Source organism: Anomaloglossus baeobatrachus, chromosome 4 (assembly GCF_048569485.1).
Source record: "Anomaloglossus baeobatrachus isolate aAnoBae1 chromosome 4, aAnoBae1.hap1, whole genome shotgun sequence".
In the NCBI taxonomy this organism is placed as follows: domain Eukaryota; kingdom Metazoa; phylum Chordata; class Amphibia; order Anura; family Aromobatidae; genus Anomaloglossus; species Anomaloglossus baeobatrachus.
In genome coordinates, this window is record NC_134356.1 from 430,664,665 (window position 1) to 430,686,282 (window position 21,618).

Below are 21,618 nucleotides of genomic sequence, written 5' to 3' on the forward strand. Positions count from 1 at the left end.
TCAGCTCACCTGTTCAATCTTGACGTGGATCAATGTTCCAGGGCAGTGCATGGAGAGCAAAACTTCTCGTTCAAAAGTGGAAATCCATGAGAGGAAAAAAAATTCCAGCAACTTCATCCCAAAACATTTTTCTTAACACTTGTAAGTTAAATTCATGATATTAATAACAAACATACATGTTAAAAACATGAACAGCCTACGTGTTTCGGACATAGGAGCCAAGTCTAAGAACTCCTATGTTCGAAACACGTAGGCTGTTCAAGGACGAAGTAAACGGGCTTCAGCTTACCTTAAGCAACTGTGCTCCAGGACTTGGGAGGTGCTTGAAGTCCACCAGACAGGCTAGGCTGGTACAAAGCTGAAATGGATTGAGGAAAATGGACCCAGCACTGAAATCCAAAAGCTAAAAATCAAAAAAATGTATTGGACAACTAAAATCTTCAACGGGATCCATAAGGTGAGACGACACGCATAAGAGCACCTCACTCATTTCGGACGTAAAATAAAAACAAATCCTTAATCATAGCCTATGATTAAGTACTTGTTTTTATTTTACGTCCGAAACGTGTGAGGTGCTCTTATGCGTGTCCTCTCAGCTTATGGATCCTGTTGAAGATTTTAGTTGTCCAATAAAGTTTTTTGATTTTTAACTTATGTATTTCAGTGCTGGGTCCATTTTCTTCAATCCTTTCCACATTAATATTATGTTGAGAAACAAGGTTTCTCTCAAATACCTTGTGTTGCCAATAGTGCCTGTGAGCTCTTCTCCATTGCGTGACCCCCGGGCTCCATGATCTCTGGAATCTGATTATGTCACGTCAACTTCTTGTTGACCTGATATCACTGGAGCTGGCCCCAGTCTTCCTGAGTGACTGGGTTGTGAGTGGTGTGTCACTGCTTTTCACAACCCAGCATTGCTCCTGCTTGCGGTGCTCTGCAGTGAAGGAGAGAGCAGGGAGATGCTGGGCTGTGCTGAGTGGTGAAACTCCGCCCATAGCCCAGTCACTCAGGAAGACTGGGGCCGGCTCCAGTGATGTCAGGTCAACTAGACGTTAACATGACATCCCTGGACTTCAGAGGTCACGGAGTCCTGGGGTCACAAGAAGGGGAGGAGCGGACCGTAATAGCGCCACTCACAGGCACTATTGGCAATACAAGGTATTTGAGAGAAACCTTGTTTCTCAACATAATATTCATGTGCCTATTAATACTAACTAGTGAACCACCCTTTTAAGTATTGTACTTTAATAGGAAGCAACTTCTAATAAATCTTTATTTTTATATAGCGCTAACATATTACGCAGCGCTTTACATACATCAGGAACACTGTCCCCATTGGGGCTCACAATCTAAAGTCCCTATCTGTATGTCTTTTGGACTTCTGTAACAAGTCATTTAGTGAAATTTCTTCTTTACCAAATATTCAGGGGTCAACCAACTGTAAAGGTAATATTAAAAAATAGAAGCATTTAGAATCCATTACAACACAACCATGAAGTGGGGACCTCCTAATAGTTACAGACAGAGTTACAATGCATAAAAGTCAACAGCGCTTTGATGACTCCTTAAATGCAGAATTCCAGACCTCCTGTGCATTAATATTAGCACAAGGACTGTGTGCTGGGGAAGCAGCTCCATGAAGTATGTGGTCAATGGAATCTGGAGCAGTGGAAATGTGTAGGGCCAGCATTGGGGAGGAGGTGGGGGGAAAACAGGGCAATTGCCCAGGGCTCACAGCAGGAGCTACATTGATAATACCATTAATACAATCAAATTTAAAAAATACACATATTTTGTATAGCTGCATTCACAAAAGTCTGATCTGTCAAAGCATGAAGTAAATTAATCTAATTGGTAAAAGGCATAATGACCCCCCAAATCAAAACCCCAGAATTACATTTTTTGGCAGTCGCAACATTGCAATAAAATGCAACAAGAGGCAATCAAACATCGAATCTGCCCCAAAAATGCTATCAGTAATAATAGCCTAGGGCGCAAATAAAATAAGCCCCCACACAGCCCTATATCCTGAAAAAATGTAAACGTTACAGGTCTCAGAAAATGGCACCAAAAGCTAAAAATATGCTTATTTATTTTTTACAAATGTCAGATTTTTTTTCAACAATTAAATAAATAAATAAATAAATAAATAAATACATTTTTACATGTTTGGTATCTACGTACTTGTACTGACCTGGATAATCATCCTGCCAGGTCAGATTTACCATATGGTGAATATGGTAAAAAAAAAAAATTAAAAAAAACATTGTGGAATTGCAATTTTTTTTGCAATTTCAATGCATTTGGACATTTTTATTATTTTCAAGTACACTATGTGCAAGAATGAATGATTTCAATCAAAAGTATAACTTGTCCCGCAAAAATCAAGAACATGCGTAAGGAAAAATAAAAAAAAGTTATGGCTCTTGGAAGAAGAGGAGGAAAAAATAAAAGTAAAAAGCGGAAAATTTCCCTGGGGTGAAAGGGTTACAATCCATATAACAGCAGCACGAGCGATTCTACAGGCTTCATTTTTCAGATGTTCATGATGGGTTTACGAATAAACTAAAAAAAAAAAAATCATGTCTAGAAAATGTAATTAGGTTTAAGGTACATTCTTAACCCCTTCACCTTTGGGCAATTTTCTATTTACGTTTTTCCTCTCCTTCCAAGAGCCATAACATTTTTATTTTTCTGTCAATATAGCCATATGATGGCTTCTTTTTTGCAGGACAAGTTGTACCTTTGAACAACACCATTCATTCTGCCCAATATTGTACTGCAAGACAAATTCCAAATGCAATTCCACTATTGTTTTCTATGTTTTTTTTTCTTTATTATTATTAACCTGGTTTGCTATATAGTAAAACTGACCTGGATATAGGATTCCCCAGGTCTGTACAAGTTCGTAGATACCAAATATTTGTAGGTTTTTTTTTTTTATTTAAGTGATGAAAAAAAATCTGAAATTTGTCCCAAAAAAAGAATAGCGCTCTTGTCGCCATTTTCCAAGACAATGACAGCTTATCTTTTGCATCCTGAGATGGCGTGTTTATAGCATTTTTGGGTGGCTAAAGTGTTTTGATCGCCTGTTGTTGCATTTTATTGCACTGTTGAGGTGACCATAAAAAACATAATTCTGGAGTTTTTATTTTTTTTTCTTGTTCGCCCTTTACTGATCAGATTAATTTATTTAATATGATAGATTGGGCATTTCTTAAAACAGCGATTCCAAATGTGTATTTTTTTACTTTTTTTTAACCCTGAAAACATGACCTGTTAGTGGGTTTTGAGGACTGGAGTTGGGGAACACTGCCTTAGGGGACTTAAAGCACCGCTTTGTACAGCACGAGCGGTTGGATTATATCAGCTTCAACTTTTTTACAGATAGTGCGGTCTGGAGTTCAACTGAGTTCAGATCAGGGGACTCCAGTGCCGGCCGAACTCAGCTGACCTCACCGGCCGCATACGCTGCGATGGATGCAGCGGGACACAGAACAAGTAATCGGCTGACACTGGGGCTAATGGGAAATCAAGGAAAGCCCTTTTTTTAAAAGTTTTTTGCCGAAAAACTAAAAAAAAAAATGACGCGGGCTTCGCCATATTTTGTATGCTAGCCAGGTACAGCAGGCAGGCACCGGCTGCCCCCAACCCCCAGCTGCCTATATGTACCCGGCTGGGAACCAAAAATATAGGGAAGCCTTTTTTTTTAATTATTTCATGAATTTCACTTAGCCCAATTTTTGTGTCCAGCCAGGTACAACTAGGCAGCTGGGGATTGTAATCCTCAACGCAGGTTGGCCCACGCTTTCTGGCCCTTCCTGCTGCAAATTGCAGTTCACAGCCACCCCAGAAAATGGCGCTTTCATAGAAGCGACATCTTCTGGTTCTGTATCCAACTCTTCCAGTGGCTCTGGTGCCGGGTGGCATTGTGGGTAATAAGGGGTTACTACCAGCTTTGTTTTACCAGCTGGTATAAAGCGCGAGATTCTTAATGTCAGGTAAAGTTTGACCTGGCCATTAAGAATCTTTAATAAAAGGTTAAAAAAAGACACCACACAGAGAAAAAATACTTTATTAGAAATAAATACACAGACACACTTAGGGACTCCATCTTTATTACTCCCTATCACCCCACCACGATCCTGGTCTTCTGTCTTCTTCGTCTGTCTTCTTCAACCGATGCGGGCTCTACTATATCAGAAAGCACGGGGGAGGAACTACTTTCTGGGCATGCACAGTACAGACAACAGCATCCTGCCTATCAGAATGCGGTGACTTCCGGTAGAGCAGAATTCGGCGTTCTTTGAGCTGCATTGCAGGTACCGTCGCAATATCATGGGCCTTGACACTAAAAGTGTGAAGGCCCTTTTTGTGTTTTGTTGTTTTTGTTTTGTTGTGTTTTATTTTAGGTATTTGGCACTGTCTAAATGTGCATTTACACTAGGAGAAAATCACGGACAAGCATTCTTAAACTCTTGTTTCACAATTGTCTGAGTGCAAACAAGCTACCGATCACCCGATGAACGTTCAAAATGCTCATTCTTTAGATATAATAATCATTTGCGCAGCATCATTCTCTGCAGTGCATTGTTCTGTCTAAGGCCAGTTTCACACATCCTTCTTTTTGCCGGTTTCGCGGATCCGGCGTGCTCCCGTACAGTGAATACAGTACAATGACAGCGCTGTAACTTCCGGGCCAAATGCGCCGGTCACATGACAGCACGTGACTGGCGCTTGTTGCGCTGTCATTGTACTGTATTCACTGTACGGGAGCGCGCCGGATCCGCGAAACCGGCAAAAAGAAGGATGTGTGAGTGAGCCCTAAACAGGAATTGCACTGCTAAGAACCAGGTCAGCCTATACGCACTGAGTGAACTATTATAGCTGGCTCAGTGCACACTATGTACTGTGTTCTGCCTGTGTGAATAGGCTATTAAATGACTACCGATCAGTAAAGGTTTACTGATCAACAATCGCAAACGTCTGCATATCGTCCATGTAAACAGACCCTTTCAGACTTGATCTGCTCTTCTTTCACTTGCACTAGATTTGAAATCTGCATTATTCTTTCACTTTTCTCTTTATTGCAAATTCTAATCTTCTTCACTGTTGTGCTGTAATAAACACTCTCTGTACAATTTTTTTACTGTTTTATGTTTTTTTTTTTCCTTATCTCAATGGTTAAGCCATGAATTATGTTGTTCTCTCACTGTCCAGATTCTATACAAAAATGCTGCATTTTATGCTTCTGCTTTTATATTTGCAGTGATAGTCTCTCCTGATTGGCTGTACTATACAATATGATTTGACAGCTGGTGTTTGATAGAGGTCATATGATCTTCTTGTGCTGAGGCAATCTTCTGCATGGTGTAAGCTGGTGGCACGTGGTTCAAATTCACTGGGCTCAGCAAAATTAAAAAAAAATAGACACAAATTCGATTTGCATTCATGTTGAATTTTCCAAGGTTTCACTAGGAATCTGATGTTTCTCAGTATCTCATACAAAGGAAGAGTAGTAATACAGCCACAGTACATTATGTGACGGGATATATATGTCAGCATGAAAAGTAAATTAAAAGGTAACCTGGAAGATGAGTCCAATACAGTAATGGGTTTAGAAAAGGGGTTCAATCTGTGACAACAGTTACACTGTTTATTAAAGTATGTATCACATTAACAAAAATGAATTAATTTACCGTATATGTATTTTTTTTTTTTACAAAATCTATGATGTGATGTACAGTAGCAAACAAAAGGATTCAACCCCTGCTACAAATTTGATTCTTTAGAATAAGGTACAAACTTTCTGCTGTTTGCAATAAACCAAATAAGCAATTTATATACCTCAACAAAAAGTGATTTCTCCAAATTCAACACAAAATGCCCCTTTTACTAACTCACAGCCTCAGAATTATTCAATCCCTTCATGACCAACAGTTTTAGTACTTAGAAGAGCACATTTGTCTGTTATGACCTTCTTAAAGCATGATGAAAAGCCAAGACACCAGCATTCCTGAGCAATCTTAGCCCAATTCTCATTAGGAATAGCCCCCATATCACTAATATTCTTGGGTTTGCGTGGTGCAACCACCTTTTACAATTCTCATCAGAGATTTTTTTTATTTTGTTTAAATAGGGTGACTTTTACAGCCACTCCAGTATCTTCTAGGAGTTTTTCTGAACCCAAGCCTTGGTGAATTTTGAGGTATCCTCTGGATTATTGTGTTGTTGAAGGGTCCAATGGTGCCTATGCTTCAACTTTTGCAAAGCAACCGTGAGTTTTTCTCCTAGCATTTCATAATACTTGATTAAATCCATCTTGCTCTCCGCATGCTGCAGGTTTCCAGTACCAGAGGAAACAAAGCTAACCACCACCATGCTTCACTGTAGATAGGGTGTTTTTTTATTGTATGCTGGATTCTCCAGCCAAACCATTAAGCATGCACCTGAAAAGTTCTGGTTTTGTTTCATTGAGCCACTGAACAGAATAGATTTTTGAAACATTTTTTTTTTTGCGCTTTTGGGTCAGAGTGCCTAGACATGGAGCCTAGACATGAAGACCTTCAGTGATTAGTATGCGTCTTAGGGTGCGCTCACACAAGCATATGACTCCCATGATTATTGGATCGCATCACCCGCCATGGCTGCAAACTCTTCGGACAGGAGGGTGTCAGCTGCATAGAAATACATGCAGCCGACCCACAGTCAGGAGAGTGTGCGGCCGTGCCGAGTGATGCGATCCCATAATCGTGCGAGTCAGACACTCGTGTGAGTGCACCCTTAGGGTAAGTTCACACAGTGCATTTTTCGCGGCGTTTTTGCGCATTTTTCGGATGCATTTTTGGCCTCAAAACTGCATGACTTTGCTTCCCCAGCAAAGTCTATGAGTTTTCATTTTTGCTGTCCGCAAACAACTTTTTTTTTAAGCTGCGTTTTTGAGCTTAAAAAAAAAAATGGACATGTCAATTCTTTCCTGCGTTTTTCTGCGTTTTCCCCCCATGCAATGCATTGGAAAAACGCAGAAAAACGCAGAGATCAAAAACGCAGCCAAAAATGCACCAAATCGCGGTAAAAACGCATGCGTTTTTTGCCGCGTTTTTTTTGCCGCGGGTGCGTTTTGTGCATTTTTTAGCAGCCAAAAACGCAGCGTCAAAAAAAACGCAGCGTGTGCACATAGCCTTACAGTGCAAACTGATATCTCAGTACCTGCTGCCAAAAATCTCACTTTAGGTCTTCTGCAGTCACTTCAGGTTTTTTGACCACCTAACTTGTCAGGAATCTGGTGGCAGCCAAGTGACAACATCCTTGATCTGCCTCCTCAGGTAGTGTAGAAATGTGTTCCAGCTATCTCTCTAGGAACATTCAATACCTATACTATCTTTTTGTATCTTTTTCCTAGTTTGTGGAAAACAAAGATCTTGTCTCTTAACTTATTGTACCGTTCCCTTGACAGCACAATGATAGTGAATCGGAAGCATGCTGCTGATCATAGTAGCAAAATTGTGGTCTACTAATTACTAAAGACGCTTGACATGAAGGGGTTGAATTATTCTGAGATTCCAGTAGTCAAGAAAATGACATTTGTTTTGAGTTTGAAGAAATTTTTCTTGGTTAATTGCAAAGAACCGAATGCTTTGCTAATGCACTGAATTTACAATAGCGGTTGAATCATTTTGATTGCAACTGTAACTGCAGAGGAAATACACAGCATCTTAAATTTAAACCTTTATTCTCAAGGATTATGGAAGCAGGAATTAAGGAAGATTACACGTGATAACAATAACAGAGAAGGAATATGGTTTATTAAAAGTACGTTAGTGGTTTGGAGATAAGCCATACAGTCATTATTATTCCCTTTTACATTCTGCATTTCTACATTCTGGCCTTTCACATTCGGAATCTTCATTTCGTGCAAAGCTTTATACAGTATTTGAGACTTTGAATTTGCTATTACATGCTGTAAAATGAATGTATTACTGCATAATCTCGACATAATTAGCAGGGAAGAGCCCACGGTGTCCTCTGCAGGATCCACTCCACCAGCCCTCATCAATCATCTCAATATCTGTAATAAGGTCCTGAGGTTCAAATGAGATCTCATCGTCTCCACCTGTGAAGCACAAGCCAATATATAGATTAATTCTGCAGTCAGTTCCAATATAATGTGAGAAATTCCAGAAGTCAATTATTTTTGGAAAATGTTGTGCTCTGTACAACCTCCAGAGGATTAATAGGGCACCCACACATTTTCTGGGTCCTTCTTTACCTCTATATGCTTCCCTCTCCCTACAGAGGCATACATGCTTCATTAGACACTCTATTTTGGAGATATTGTTCCCTAAAAGCACTGCTTCTAACCTATAATAAGGGCTTATCGTCAATAGCACACAGTTACTGAAAATAGCACTTTTATCCAGGAATTTAAAATAACGTTTTTATTTAAAAAATAGTAAAGACGTGGTAGAAAATTACTCACTTTTGGGATTTTATTAACCTCTTTCCCTTCAATTTTTTTCCAGCCCAATTTGCCCCATGAAATTAATATTTTTGGAATACAAACATTACTATTTTCAGTATTGCTGCCACCAAGGAATCAGATGGGATTGATTACCCATGCAACCCTTTTTACCTGAAACCATGGGTCCAACAGTGGACAGCCTTGGGTGAGCTTACGTTATATTTTGTATTTTAGCACAGAGTACCTACAGCCGCACAGTACAGAACTGCAGTGGACACAGTCTGCCTCCAGTCTTAGGCCTCTTTCACATGTCCATGTCGCTGGTACATGTGAAGTCCGTTTTCACACATACTGCAGACACGGATACATGTAGACTCATTAAAATCAATGGGTCTGCACACACGTCCATGTTTTGACGTCCATGTGTATCCATGTGCTCCACACAGCGACAATTCCAATTTCTGCCGGCACCATGGATGTCACACGGACCGATGTCACAAGGATCACATCAGTGTGACACATACGGGAGTAAACATGCCACTGAGAAATAAATGTATTTTTATACTTACCTGTCTCCAGTGCTGCTGTCACACTTTCTTCCGGACCTGCTCATTATGCTCATGAATATTCACTGCATTGACTACGGACCTGGAAGCAAGTGTGGCAATTGTTGCTAGAGACAGGTAAGTATAGAAGTTTGTGCTGTCTGTGTGCTATCCGGATGTCACATGGATGACACACACACACACACACACACACACACACACACACACACACACACACACATACACACTTTGTATTCTTTATTTTATGTAATTGTCATATATCTGATAGATCTATTGATTTTTAAGTGGAAGTGGCTTTATTTTGCTTTTACATTACACATATTCTTCTATGATAGGTATTTAGAAGTAAATCTGTCATGCTAAAAGAAGACACATTTGAATGTCTGTGAATGGTATACATCTGGATCCATTTTATTTGCAGATATACTACCAATTGTTTGGAAATCTGGTGTAAATAGAGCATGAACTCAACTGTAAAAATAATTCTGGATAATTCATGGTATTTTAGAGTTAGTTGTGCTGTTTTCTAGTCAATAAAATGAGTACCATTACTTGATTCAGTAAATTATCTCTTGTGACCTTGTTTACATAGTAAAAACATAATCCGGAGATCTCAGTAAACCCGCTGTGACCATCTGGTGGATATATCTGTGAAAGTCCCCATTGACATATACACTAGCAGTATAAAACCTGGCAATCAAGGTCACTAAACAGACATGCAGAATAATGTATTATATAAAAATGCTAAATACACTTTCAGATAATTATTACTTGTGCCTAGTACTGTGATGGCGGGAGCTAAGAGTTTAAAAATGACTGCTCTTTACACAAGGACCCAGCTTACTAAATCGGAAGATTATCCCAATGACCGGGGAATGACTAATGAGTTTGATTAAAACAGAAACATGTAAAGTGGAATCACATAAGGCTCAACAGGATCAGCTGAACTCTAATGTGTGTATGAGCTCCTGATTCTTCCCTACAAATAATGATCAGGGACATAACATTCGGACAGCTCCAGTTTTATCACCCTACCCTTTTTTTTAAAATTCAGGATACTACGGTGACCACCGCTAGAGGAATTTAGCATCAGCTTTTTCCACTCTCCCCGATAAAGACACATGAACGTTCGGCTCGGGGGTGAGGAGAGAGCTAATGACTGAGGTCTTGTCATTACCCCGGCTGTCAGTCAGTCAGTGTCAGGGCTCAGTTACAGCTGTCGGTCACTATACACTGAGCAGTACAATAGGATAAAGAGCTGCACACTAGTCACAATGTATAGGGGAATAATGAAAAGTGGAACTGCTGTAGGAATACTAGACTGAAAAATACAATAAACTCTGTATCTTCCCATACAGAGCACGTTTTTTAACTGCAGGTGAGGTTACACATAGGTTAGGGACCCCAAAAATAGAGATTACCTTGGCGTGGTTTGGGGCTCTTTTGTATTGATCAATACAAAGGCTAAATATCTCTTATATTCCTATTATTCATAGCAGTTATGCATATTCCATTTTCAGGTTTTCATTTCTTCAGATCTTTCATTGTATTTTTCAGTCTAGTATTCCCATAGCAGCTCTGCTTTTCATTATTCCCCGTACATTGTGACTAGTGTGCAGCTCTTTATCCTATTGTATAGTTAGGTTTTTGAGTCTTGCACCTTGTTCACACCATTGGTGTTCCAGACGCACACTTTTTAATAAGTATACACTGAGCAGTGACTGTACCCGCACAGGCGACACTCCCATGACTGAAGGCCAGGCGTTCAGTGGAGGAATAATGTATATTTCCTCCAAGCAGTGGGACTATTAACCTGCAGATTAACCCCATACTATATGTTAATAGCATTTTTTTTCAAATAACAGGTTCTCTTTAAGTTCCCCATACACAATAGACTAACGTTGGCTGAGTCTCCTGATATTAACAAATTTGTCTGTCAGTCTAATGTGTATAGCAGTCCTGACATTATTTGTCCAATTAGAACTGCTGATCATTTGGTCCCATACGAGATAACCTTCCACCAATGGAGTCCTTGATAGAGAACTTGGTAGTGTTTGACAGAGTAAGCACTCCGATGTATGGGAGAATCAGCAAGACAGCTGCTGGCCGAATGATCAGGCCAAAAAATCATTCAGCTAGCAGTTATCTGAAGTGTATGAGGGGCTTTAGACTTTACCCGATACAACGACTGTACATATTTTTCTGCTAGCATACTATGTTAGTACTATTGTGTAGTCCTCCAAAGTACTCCAGTAATTACTGTGTATATCCACAAGCAGTAAATGTATTTAGAGTACTCAAATTATTGAAATAAAGTATTGAAGTAGTCAGTGTACAGCTTGTATAACAGTGTAAACTTGGTGTGTCCTCTAAATAACTCAACACTCAGCCATAAATGTGTGACGCCCTGGACTAGCCAGGTAGTCACAGTTAGGCCCCCACACAACACCCTTCCCCTAAAAAGGGTACGACCAGCCAACCTAAAACCCTGAGTCACCTCCACCAGGGGGCGGAGCCAGGCAGTTGGCCACGCCCACCAAGGAGTTGAGAGGGCCTGAGGCAGGAAAAACAGTGCAGTTCCCCATAGGGAACAGAGTGTTGAACAGCAGATTGTGTTAGAGTGGAGAAGTGAGAGGACAGTGAAAGGGAAAGGACGGAAAGGAGTAGGGAGAGAGAAAGAAAGAGTAAAGTCTGTTAGGGGTCTGGGTCGGAGCCCAGATTCCCTTTTGGCCAGGAGGCAGGTAGTGGTGGCCGCCTGCAGGAGCTGGGATTACAGCATACACTGCATCAAATTGATCTGCATGGATGTAATCCCAAAAAAGGAAGCCTATTCTAAAAATGATGGACAAGAAAACCCACACTGTGCTAAAGACAAGCAAACTAAAGGCCACGTCACACTAAGCAACATCGCTAGCAATATCGCTGCTAACGAACAACTTTTGTGACGTAGCAGCGATGTTGCTAGTGTGGCGCCCTGGACAAGCCAGGTCATCACAGAACTAAACCAACACACCCCACACCCCGATTAGGCACACCGAAGCCAAACACAAATCCTTGTTGCCTTCCTCCAGGGGCTGATGTCCACACCAGGGGGTGGGCGAGGCGGTTGGTCCCGCCCACCGAGGAGTTCACAGTCCTGGAGGCGGGAAAAGGAAGCAGTAGAGTTGAGATCAGTTTTGAAGTTTGAGAAGTGAGGAAGTAAAGTGGTTGTGGAGCAGTCTGACGGCGTCCGGGTGTGTGGCCCGGACGGAACAGCAAGGTTGGCAGACGGTGGTGACCGTCTGCAGGAGAGACTAATTGGAGCAAACCGTATGGACCGTGGACGGGCGGTGGCCCGGCGGTACCGGATCGGAGAGTAAAGAGAAGCCAGCACCATCCGGCAGGGCTTACGGACCCCGACAAGGCTAGGAGTCGCCGTTGAATTTGTCAAATCCGTTAGCGAAGGGAACCTCCGGCTTTCCCAGCACTCAAGTCCCGATTGAAGGCAACCACTCAAACCGTAGAGGGAAACACAGTCACCGCCAAGGCTACAGTTCCCAGGGCCAGAGCCTGCGGGCAAAAGGGGCTCCCTCAGCATCCATCCAAGCTGGGGAGCGGGTTACTGGTGGGAAGCCATTGGAACCGTAAGATAACACAGGTGCAGGGAAAGGCAGTCACAATCAACCTGCCGGGAGGAAAAACACCGCAGCCATCTGTGGGACCCGTACATCCAGCCATTTGTTTTACCGGAGACTTTGCATTCATCATTGGCTGAGTGAGTACCACCGTGCCGTGCGGCACAGCGCTGCCCCCGTGACCCTGCACCTCACCAGGCCCCGTAACCCGCCTGCCATACATCCCTACCCCCCCGCCGGGCCCCGGGACAACCAACCCCCCTACCCACGGAGGGAAGAACCAACATCCAAGCTTCTCCCTGTCATCGCTCCCGGGATCCCCGTCCAGAGCAGCGGTGGTGTCACCAATCTCACCACAACCGTGGGTGGCGTCACGGACAATATCCCTAAATCCAAACCACCCCCTTTCACTCACGGGCGAGGAACGCCGCTCGAGTCCCCGGGATCCGGCCCACCGCTCGAGCCACCACCGAGCAGCAGCAGCAGCAGCCGGACCCGAGCAGTGGGTGAGCGCAGCGTCCCCTCCTCTGCCCGCGACACTAGCGATGTTGCTGTGTGTGACATCCAGCAACAACCTGGCCCCTGCTGTGAGGTCGTTGGTTGTTGCTGAATGTCCTGGGCCATTTTTTAGTTGTTGCTCTCCCGCTATGAAGCACACATCGCTGTGTGTGACAGCGACAGAGCAACAACTAAATGTGCAGGCAGCAGGAGCCGGCTTCTGCGGACGCTGGTAACCACGGTAAACATCGGGTAACCAAGAAGCCCTTACCTTGGTTACCCGATATTTACCTTCGTTACCAGCGTCCCCGCTCTCACGCTGCCAGTGCCGGCTCCCTGCTCTCTGCACATGTAGCCGGAGTACACATCGGGTAATTAACCCGATGTGTACTGTGGCTAGGAGTGCATTATCTGCTCGGATACAGAACTCCTATGAACAGCCAGCTTCTTTAGAAATGACCTTTTGTGACTTACCCTCCTTGTGAAGTGTGTCAATGACTGCCTTCTGGACATCTGTCAAGTCAGCAGTCTTCCCCATGATTGTGTAGCCTACCGAACCAGACTAAGGGACCGTTTTGTTAAACGCTTGGGAAGCCTTTGTAGGCGTTTTGTGGTAATTATAAAAAATTTCTTAGATAGTGATTTGGTTTTTCATTGGCTGTAAGCAATAATCAACAACGTTAACATAAATAAACACTTGAAATAGATCACTCTGTTTGTAACGACTCTATATAATATATGCGTTTCACTTGTTGTATTGAATTACTAAAATTAACTTTTTTGATATTCTAATTTATTGAGATGGTGTCAAGCGTGTGTGACGGCATCCAGGTGAGGAGTACAAAGACAAGTGTCTCTTGCCTGTAGTCAAGCATGGTGGTTGGAGTGTCATGGTTTTGGGCTGCATGAGTGCTGCCAGCTGTTGGGAGCTACAGTTTATTGAGGGATTCATGAATGCCAACTTCTACTGTGACGTACTGAAGCAAAGCATGATCCCCTTCCTGCGGAAACTGAGCTGCAGAGTAGAATTCCAACATGATAATGACCCCAAAAACACTTCCAAGATGATCACTACCTTGCTAAAGAAACTGGGGTGTTAGACTGGTCAAACATGTATCCAGACCTAAACCCTTTTGAGCAACCTCCTATGGAAGGTGGAGGAGCCCAAAGGTCTCTAACATCCACCAGCTCCGTGATGTCGTCATGGAGGAGTGAAAGAGGATATCAGTAGCTCCTGTAAATCTCCAATGAACTCTATGTCCAAGAAAGTTAAGGCCTCATAAAATATTGGCACTTTGGGCACAATTTGTCCATTTTCACTGAGGGATATACTCACTTTTGTTGCCAGCAGTTTAGACATTAATGACTGTGTGTTGTTATTTAGAGGGCACAACAAATTTACACTGTTATACAAGCTGTGCACAGACTGTACATTGTATCAAAGTGCCACATCTTCAGTGTTGTTCCATGAAAAGATAAAATGAAACATTTCAAAAATGTGGGGGTGTACTCACTTTTGTTATATACTTTATAAATACAATAGTGCCCACAGTTCGGTTTTCACCCACTCTAAGAATTGATTGTAAAAGAAAAAAAGTATACCACACGGTGCATGTAATTTTTGTTGTAGCTCTCTGTATAGGAAATTTCATTTTGCTGTGGTTTCTTATACAGTACAGTAAAGCAAATGGTATACCGAAGTATACTAGCCAGAAGAAGAACAAAATAACTCACTTTTGGCTACATGTAGTGACTGCATTTCTTCTCACCTCCTCTTCAAGACCAGTGTGAAAAATGCCGGTCTTGATTAAATAGAGCCTAAGGGGTGCTTCACACACAGCGAGATCGCTGCTGAGATCGCTGCTGAGTCACGGTTTTTGTGACGCAGCAGTGACCTCCTTAGCGATCTCGCTGTGTGTGACACTGAGCAGCGATCTGGCCCCTGCTTTGAGATCGCTGCTCGTTACACACAGCCCTGGTGCGTTTTTTTATTGTTGCTCTCCCGCTGTGACGCACAGATCGCTGTGTGTGACAGCGAGAGAGCGACGAAATGAAGCGAGCAGAGAGCAGGAGCCGGCGTCTGGCAGCTGCGGTAAGCTGTAACCAGGGTAAACATCGGGTAACCAAGGTGGTTACCCGATATTTACCTTCGTTACCAGCCTCCGCCGCTCTCGCTGCCAGTGCCGGATCCCTGCTCTCTGCACATGTAGCTGCAGTACACATCGGGTTAATTAACCCGATGTGTACTGTAGCTAGGAGTGCAGGCACCCAGCGCTAAGCAGTGTGCGCGGCTCCCTGCTCTCTGCACATGTAGCTGCAGTACACATCGGGTTAATTAACCCGATGTGTACTGTAGCTAGGAGTGCAGGCAGCCAGCGCTAAGCAGTGTGCGCGGCTCCCTGCTCTCTGCACATGTAGTGACGTTATGATCGCTGCTGCGTCGCTGTGTTTGACAGCTAAGCAGCGATCATAACAGCGACTTACAAGGTCGCTGTTACGTCACAGAAAATGGTGACGTAACAGCGACGTCGGTGTCGCTGTCACTATGTGTGAACCCAGCATAACACTAGGCAAATCTAAGGATGAAAAGCCTGGTTACGGCATTTGTCTCTACCACAGTGTATATGGATCTAGGCCAGTCATGGCGAACTTTTCACAGGCCGAGTGCCCATACTGTAGCCTTAAACCCATTTTTTTCCCCGAAGTGCCAACCAATCCTATTATCTAAATAGTTGATTTTAACCTTACCTTTGCAGTATTCTCTTCTCTTCAGCAGGGGATATCACGCTCATGCATGCTTACCACACATTGAAGCGGAGCCCTTTCCAGACACAGCAGTTGGATTGATGTTTCTGGAAAAAATTGCAGCAGATTAGACAGAGATTTTAGCCTGGAATGCAATCAGGTGTCACCCTGTAATCCACATCTACATTTCAAAGTCTGAACATCCTGAAATCCCATAAAGATGTACGAGTTGCTCCCCCCCTTCATTGTGTAGTTCTGTCCCCCTTCCTGGCCACTTTTTGGTAAACATGTCCCCCATCCTGATATATATTTCCTACATTCTGGTATATTTGTCCCCATCATGGCCCCATCCTGGTAAATGTACCCCATCCCGGCATATTCCCCATCCTGGTAAATGTTCCCCATTCCTGGTAAATGTTCCCCATCCTGGTAAATGTTCCCCATTCCTGGTAAATGTTCCCCATCCTGGTAAATGTACCTCATCTAGGCATGTTCCCTTATCCTGGTAAATGTCCCCTTTCCTGGTAAACGTACCCCATCCTTGTAAATGTACCCCATCCTGATAAATGTCACCCTTCCTGCTAAATGCTCCCCTTCCTGGCATTTTTCCTCATCCTGGCATGTTCATGTACCCCATCCTGGCATGTTTCCCCCCATCCTGGTAAATGTATCCCCCATCCTGGTAAATGTACCCCATCCTGGCATGTTCCCCCATGCTGTTAAATGACCCCATCCTGGTAAATGTACCTCATCCAGGCATGTTCCCTTATCCTGGTAAATGTCCCCTTTCCTGGTAAATGTACCTCATCCAGGCATGTTCCCTTATCCTGGTAAATGTCCCTTTCCTGGTAAATGTACCCCATCCTGGTAAATGTCACCCTTCCTGCTAAATGTTCCCCATCCTGGCATTTTTCCTCATCCTGGCATGTTCATGTACCCCATCCTGGCATGTTTCCCCCCCATCCTGGTAAATGTACCCCTTCCTGCTAAATGTACCCCATCCTTGCAGCCATGTTTTCCCCCATCCTTGCAGCCATGTTCCCCCCATCCTTGCGTGTTTCACCCATCCTTGCAGCCATGTTTCCCCATCTTTGCATGTTTCTCTCCCTCTTTGCACATTTCTCCCCATCTTTGCACATTTCCCCCATCCTTGCAGCCATGTTTGCCCCGTGCTCTGTTTGCCCCCATGCTCTCCATGTTTGCCCCGTGCTCTCTTTGCCCCGTGCTCTCCATGTTTGCCCCCGTGCTCTCTTTGCCCCGTGCTATGTATGCCCCATGCTCTGTTTGCCCTGTGCTCTCCATGTTTGCCCCGTGCTCTGTATGCCCTGTGCTCTCCATGTTTGCCCCTGTGCTCTGTTTGTTTTCCCCTATCCTCTGTTTGTTTGCCCCCGTGCTCTGTTTGTCCTGTGCTCTCCATGGCTGCCCCATGCTCTGTTTGCCCCGTGCTCTCCACGGCTGCCCCCGTGCTCTAATGCCCCGTGCTCTCCATCGCTGCCCCCGTGCTCTGTATGCCCCGTGCTCTTCATGACTGCCCCGTGCTCTGTTTGCCCCATGCTCTCCATGTTTGCCCCGTGCTCCCATGTTTGCCCCGTGCTGGCTCTGTCCCTCGTGCTTCAATGTTTGCCCCGTGCTGGCTCTGTCCCCCGTGCTCCAATGTTTGCCCCGTGCTGGCTCTGTCCCCCGTGCTCCATGTTTGCCCCGTGCTGGCTCTGTCCCCATGCTCCCATGTTTGTCCCGTGCTGGCTTTGTCCCCGTGCTCCCATGTTTGCCCCGTGCTGGCTTTGTCCCCGTGCTCCCATGTTTGCCCCGTGCTGGCTCTGTCCCCCGTGCTCCAAGTTTTTCCCGTGCTGGCTCTGTCCCCGTGCTCCCATGTTTTCTCCGTGCTGGCTCTGTCCCCCGTGCTCCATGTTTGCCCCGTGCTGGCTCTGTCCCCGTGCTTCCATGTTTGCCCCGTGCTGGCTTTGTCCCCGTGCTCCCATGTTTGCCCCGTGCTGGCTCTGTCCCCCGTGCTCCAAGTTTTTCCCGTGCTGGCTCTGTCCCCGTGCTCCCATGTTTTCTCCGTGCTGGCTCTGTCCCCCGTGCTCCATGTTTGCCCCGTGCTGGCTCTGTCCCCGTGCTTCCATGTTTGCCCCGTGCTGGCTTTGTCCCCGTGCTCCCATGTTTGCCCCGTGCTGGCTCTGTCCCCCGTGCTGGCTCTGTGCCCGTGCTCCCATGTTTTCCCCGTGCTGGCTCTGTCCCCCGTGCTCCATGTTTGCCCCGTGCTGGCTCTATGCCCGTGCTCCCATGTTTGCCCCGTGCTGGCTCTGTCCCCCGTGCTCCATGTTTGCCCCGTGCTGACTCTGTCCCCCCACACCTTGGCCGCACACAGCCTAAAAATAAAATTAAAAAAAACTCACCTTCCAGCACAGGTTCCCGCGCGGCCACAAGACGCCAGCGCTGCTTTCTGACGCTCCTCCGTCTCCTAGGCAACAGGCCTGCGGCCCAGGAGAGGAGTGAGAGGGAGGAGAAATGTCTCCTCTACTAAACACCACTTTGTACTGTCGGCGCGATCACACCGACAGTACAAAGTGTCTCAGTGTGGAGACAGCGCGCGTGCCAGCACAAAGGGCTCTGCGTGCCCTGTTTGGCATGCGTGCCATAGGTTCGCCATCACTGATCTAGGCTCTGGCTGTGTGTAGGAAAAATTGGATGTTAGCAGCTCATATAGGCAGCAGGCTCAGACTGGCCCACAGGATAACTGGAGAATACTCTGGTGGGCCCTTTGCAGTAGTATGTCACTTACCCCACAACATAAATAGTAGTTGGCACAATAAACTTGTTTCACTACGTAGAGATAAAGGAAACATCTCATCATTCATTTAACAAACTACCCAGTATATTATTATATAAAAACATAGTTACATTTGTGAATGTAATATCTGCGCATAGTTGACTAGTGAGCCCCGAGAGTCAACGTTTCTGCTGGCCCCTGCTGCCTCAGACTGACACTGTATATGGACCAAATGAATGCAGAGAAAGACATCAATTCAAATATACTCTAGTATGAGCTACACTGTACAGATTGGTCTAAAATCATCAGTGACCTCATGATTACATCTTAAACAATATCTCATCCTTGGCACTTGTGATATTTGTTAGTAATTGCAAAGACAGCTTACCTCCTTCATAATCATACAACGCCACGGCACTGATACCTGAGGCTCCCATTTGACCACATTTCTTAGAAGGCTCTGAAAACAGATTAATCAAAATTAGCACTTACCATATTGCATTAGTTCAAGTCCCTAGGTGCCAGTGTAAAATCTGTAACAAGACCCCCAACCTACCATGTGTCATTTACAATATTAGTGTCTTCTTATGTGGCTAAGAAACTTTTGTAATTCTTCAGTGTTTGTGATTGCTAACCATCATAGCTATGCATGAAGGTTGTTGGACCCCAACGCAAATCTATGAATATGCCCCAATCCTCCAAAGTGAAATTTCCTATACTACGTAAAGTCTTCTTATGTGGCAGAGGGTTCTTGGTACCTCCACTGAGCCTGTAACTGCTGCCTTTTTTTTCCCTATAGCTATGTCCATGTGACTATTTCTCTCATTTATGTCATGAATAATGATGGGCGGATTCGGACTGTAAAGGCCGCTTTACATGCAACGACATCGCTGACGCGATGTTGTTGGGGTCACGGAATTCGTGACGCACATCCGGCCCCGTTAGCGACGTCGTTGCGTGTGACACGTACGAGCGACCGCTAACGAGCAAAAATACTCACCTTATCGTTGCTCGTTGACATGCTGTCCAGTTCCCAAATATCGTTGCTGCTACAGGTACGATGTTGTTCGTCGTTCCTGCGGCAGCACACATCGCTATGTGTGACACCGCAGGAACGAAGAACCTCACCCTATCTGCGGCTGCCGGCAATGAGGAAGGAAGGAGGTGGGCGGGATGTTATGTCCCGCTCATCTCCGCCCCTCCGCTTCTATTGGGCGGCTGCTTAGTGATGTCGCTGTGACGCCGAGCGAACCGCCCCCTTAGAAAGGAGGTGGTTTGCCGGTCACAGCGACGTCGCTAGGCAGGTAAGTAGTGTGATGGGTCCGAGCAATGTTGTGCGCCACGGGCAGCGATTTGCCCGTGACGCACAACCAATGGGGGCGGGTACGCACGCTACCGATCTCGCTAGCGAGATTGCAGCGTGTAAAGCGGCCTTAAAAGTCTAAATCCGTGTGGGTTCACAAGTACCCATGCGCTGACCCCTGGGCTTGAGTTCTCTGGGTGCTTATCTGGATCTGGCAACTCAGGTAATAAAAAAATAAAGAAAAAAGAAAGAAAATGGGGAAAAGCAGGTGTTTTATACTTACCAGTCTCCCGCGTGGCTGTAGCACTACATCCAGTGCTGTTCATTATCCTTCATATATATGCACTGCTTCCCTCGCCCACCAGCAGTCCCATCAACTGTGAGTGGTTGCAGGCAGACGCGCCCCCACCTTGTGTGACAGCATGTCTAACTGCAACCAATCACAGATGCTTTGTGTGTCCCTATTGTGGTGTTAATTAAATAAATAAAAAAATTGGCAAAGGGTCCTCCCATATCATGATACCCAGCACAGATAAAACATATGGCTACAGTAGTAAAGTACTATTCCGGTATTCGTTCCGAATAACGCACCTTATGCAAGTCAATGGAGAAACTGAGCATTTTGTTTTTCATGACGAATACTAGGATAGTACTCAGTATTTGGTAAGCATAATCTGAACACAACTGGTTACTATTTGCCCATCATTACTCACCACTCTTACCATCCTTTGGTAATTCTTCATATAAAGAATCATTTTGAGCATTTGGGGGGTCCATGACTTCATAATCTTCAGTTTCTTCCGCTTCTAGCCTTGGTGGAGGATCTGGAATATCTTCATACTCCTCTTTTGAAACATGGGATGGCACAGAAATGTCTTCATATGTCTTATCCTGCTTAAATATTTTATCTGGAGTGGGTATAGTAGGCTTCATCATTCCAGGGAGTCTGGGTGGAAGAACTGGAGGGGCCTCATATCCAGAATCTGGAACAGGAGGGGCCTCATATTTACAATCCAAATCTGGAGGGGCCTGATATTCAGCATATTCAGAATCCAAATCTGGAGGGGCCTCATATTCAGAATCCAAATCTGGAGGGGCCTGATATTCAGCATATTCAGAATCCAAATCTGGAGGGGCCTCATATTCAGAATCCAAATCTGGAGGGGCCTCATATTCAGAATCCATATCTGGAGGGGCCTCATATTCAGAATCCATATCTGGAGGGGCCTCATATTCAGAATCCATATCTGGAGGTGCCTCATATTCAGCATATTCAGAATCCTGTGAAATCTAAATAAGATAAGGTTGTAATTAATCAATGAAAAGGCTCACAGGGCTCACTTTTTAATCTTTAAGCCTACAAGCAGATATTTACTTTTTTTTCTGGAGTTTGCGGAGTCACAGAAATTCGAGGAACTGGGACGGGGACAGAGACTGGCTGCTTCCAAGACTGATCAGTATCTGAGCTTTGTCGAGTCTGCAACAAGAGAGAGCAATTATACAAATTTCCCTGTTCACGTCCCCACGATTGAAGAACTGGAGATTATGTCCCCTGCTTCCTCAGTGACATGCTGGAAAATTTATCAAGTTGTCTTATGGTAAGAAGTCCTTTGTTTGCTATAGTAAACAGAGTTCAGCTTTTATATATTAAAGGGAACCTG

General features: G+C 44.6%; 1 protein-coding gene across 3 annotated transcripts in view; it reads right to left on the bottom strand.

The window, feature by feature from the left end:
- Window positions 1-5,279: 5,279 nt before the first annotated feature.
- The window catches only part of LOC142303756 (hematopoietic lineage cell-specific protein-like), an 88,850-nt gene continuing 72,511 nt past the window's right edge, over window positions 5,280-21,618 (bottom strand). For 2 of the 3 annotated variants that reach the window (XM_075345447.1, XM_075345449.1), the window contains 4 exons: window positions 21,333-21,434; window positions 20,671-21,247; window positions 19,043-19,114; window positions 5,280-8,113 (listed from right to left, as the gene is read on the bottom strand). In XM_075345447.1, the coding sequence (XP_075201562.1) occupies window positions 7,977-8,113; window positions 19,043-19,114; window positions 20,671-21,247; window positions 21,333-21,434 (888 nt within the window). In that variant the 3' untranslated portion in view covers window positions 5,280-7,976. The remainder of the gene's footprint in view (window positions 8,114-19,042; window positions 19,115-20,670; window positions 21,248-21,332; window positions 21,435-21,618) is intronic. The other variant, XM_075345448.1, reaches the window with a different exon arrangement.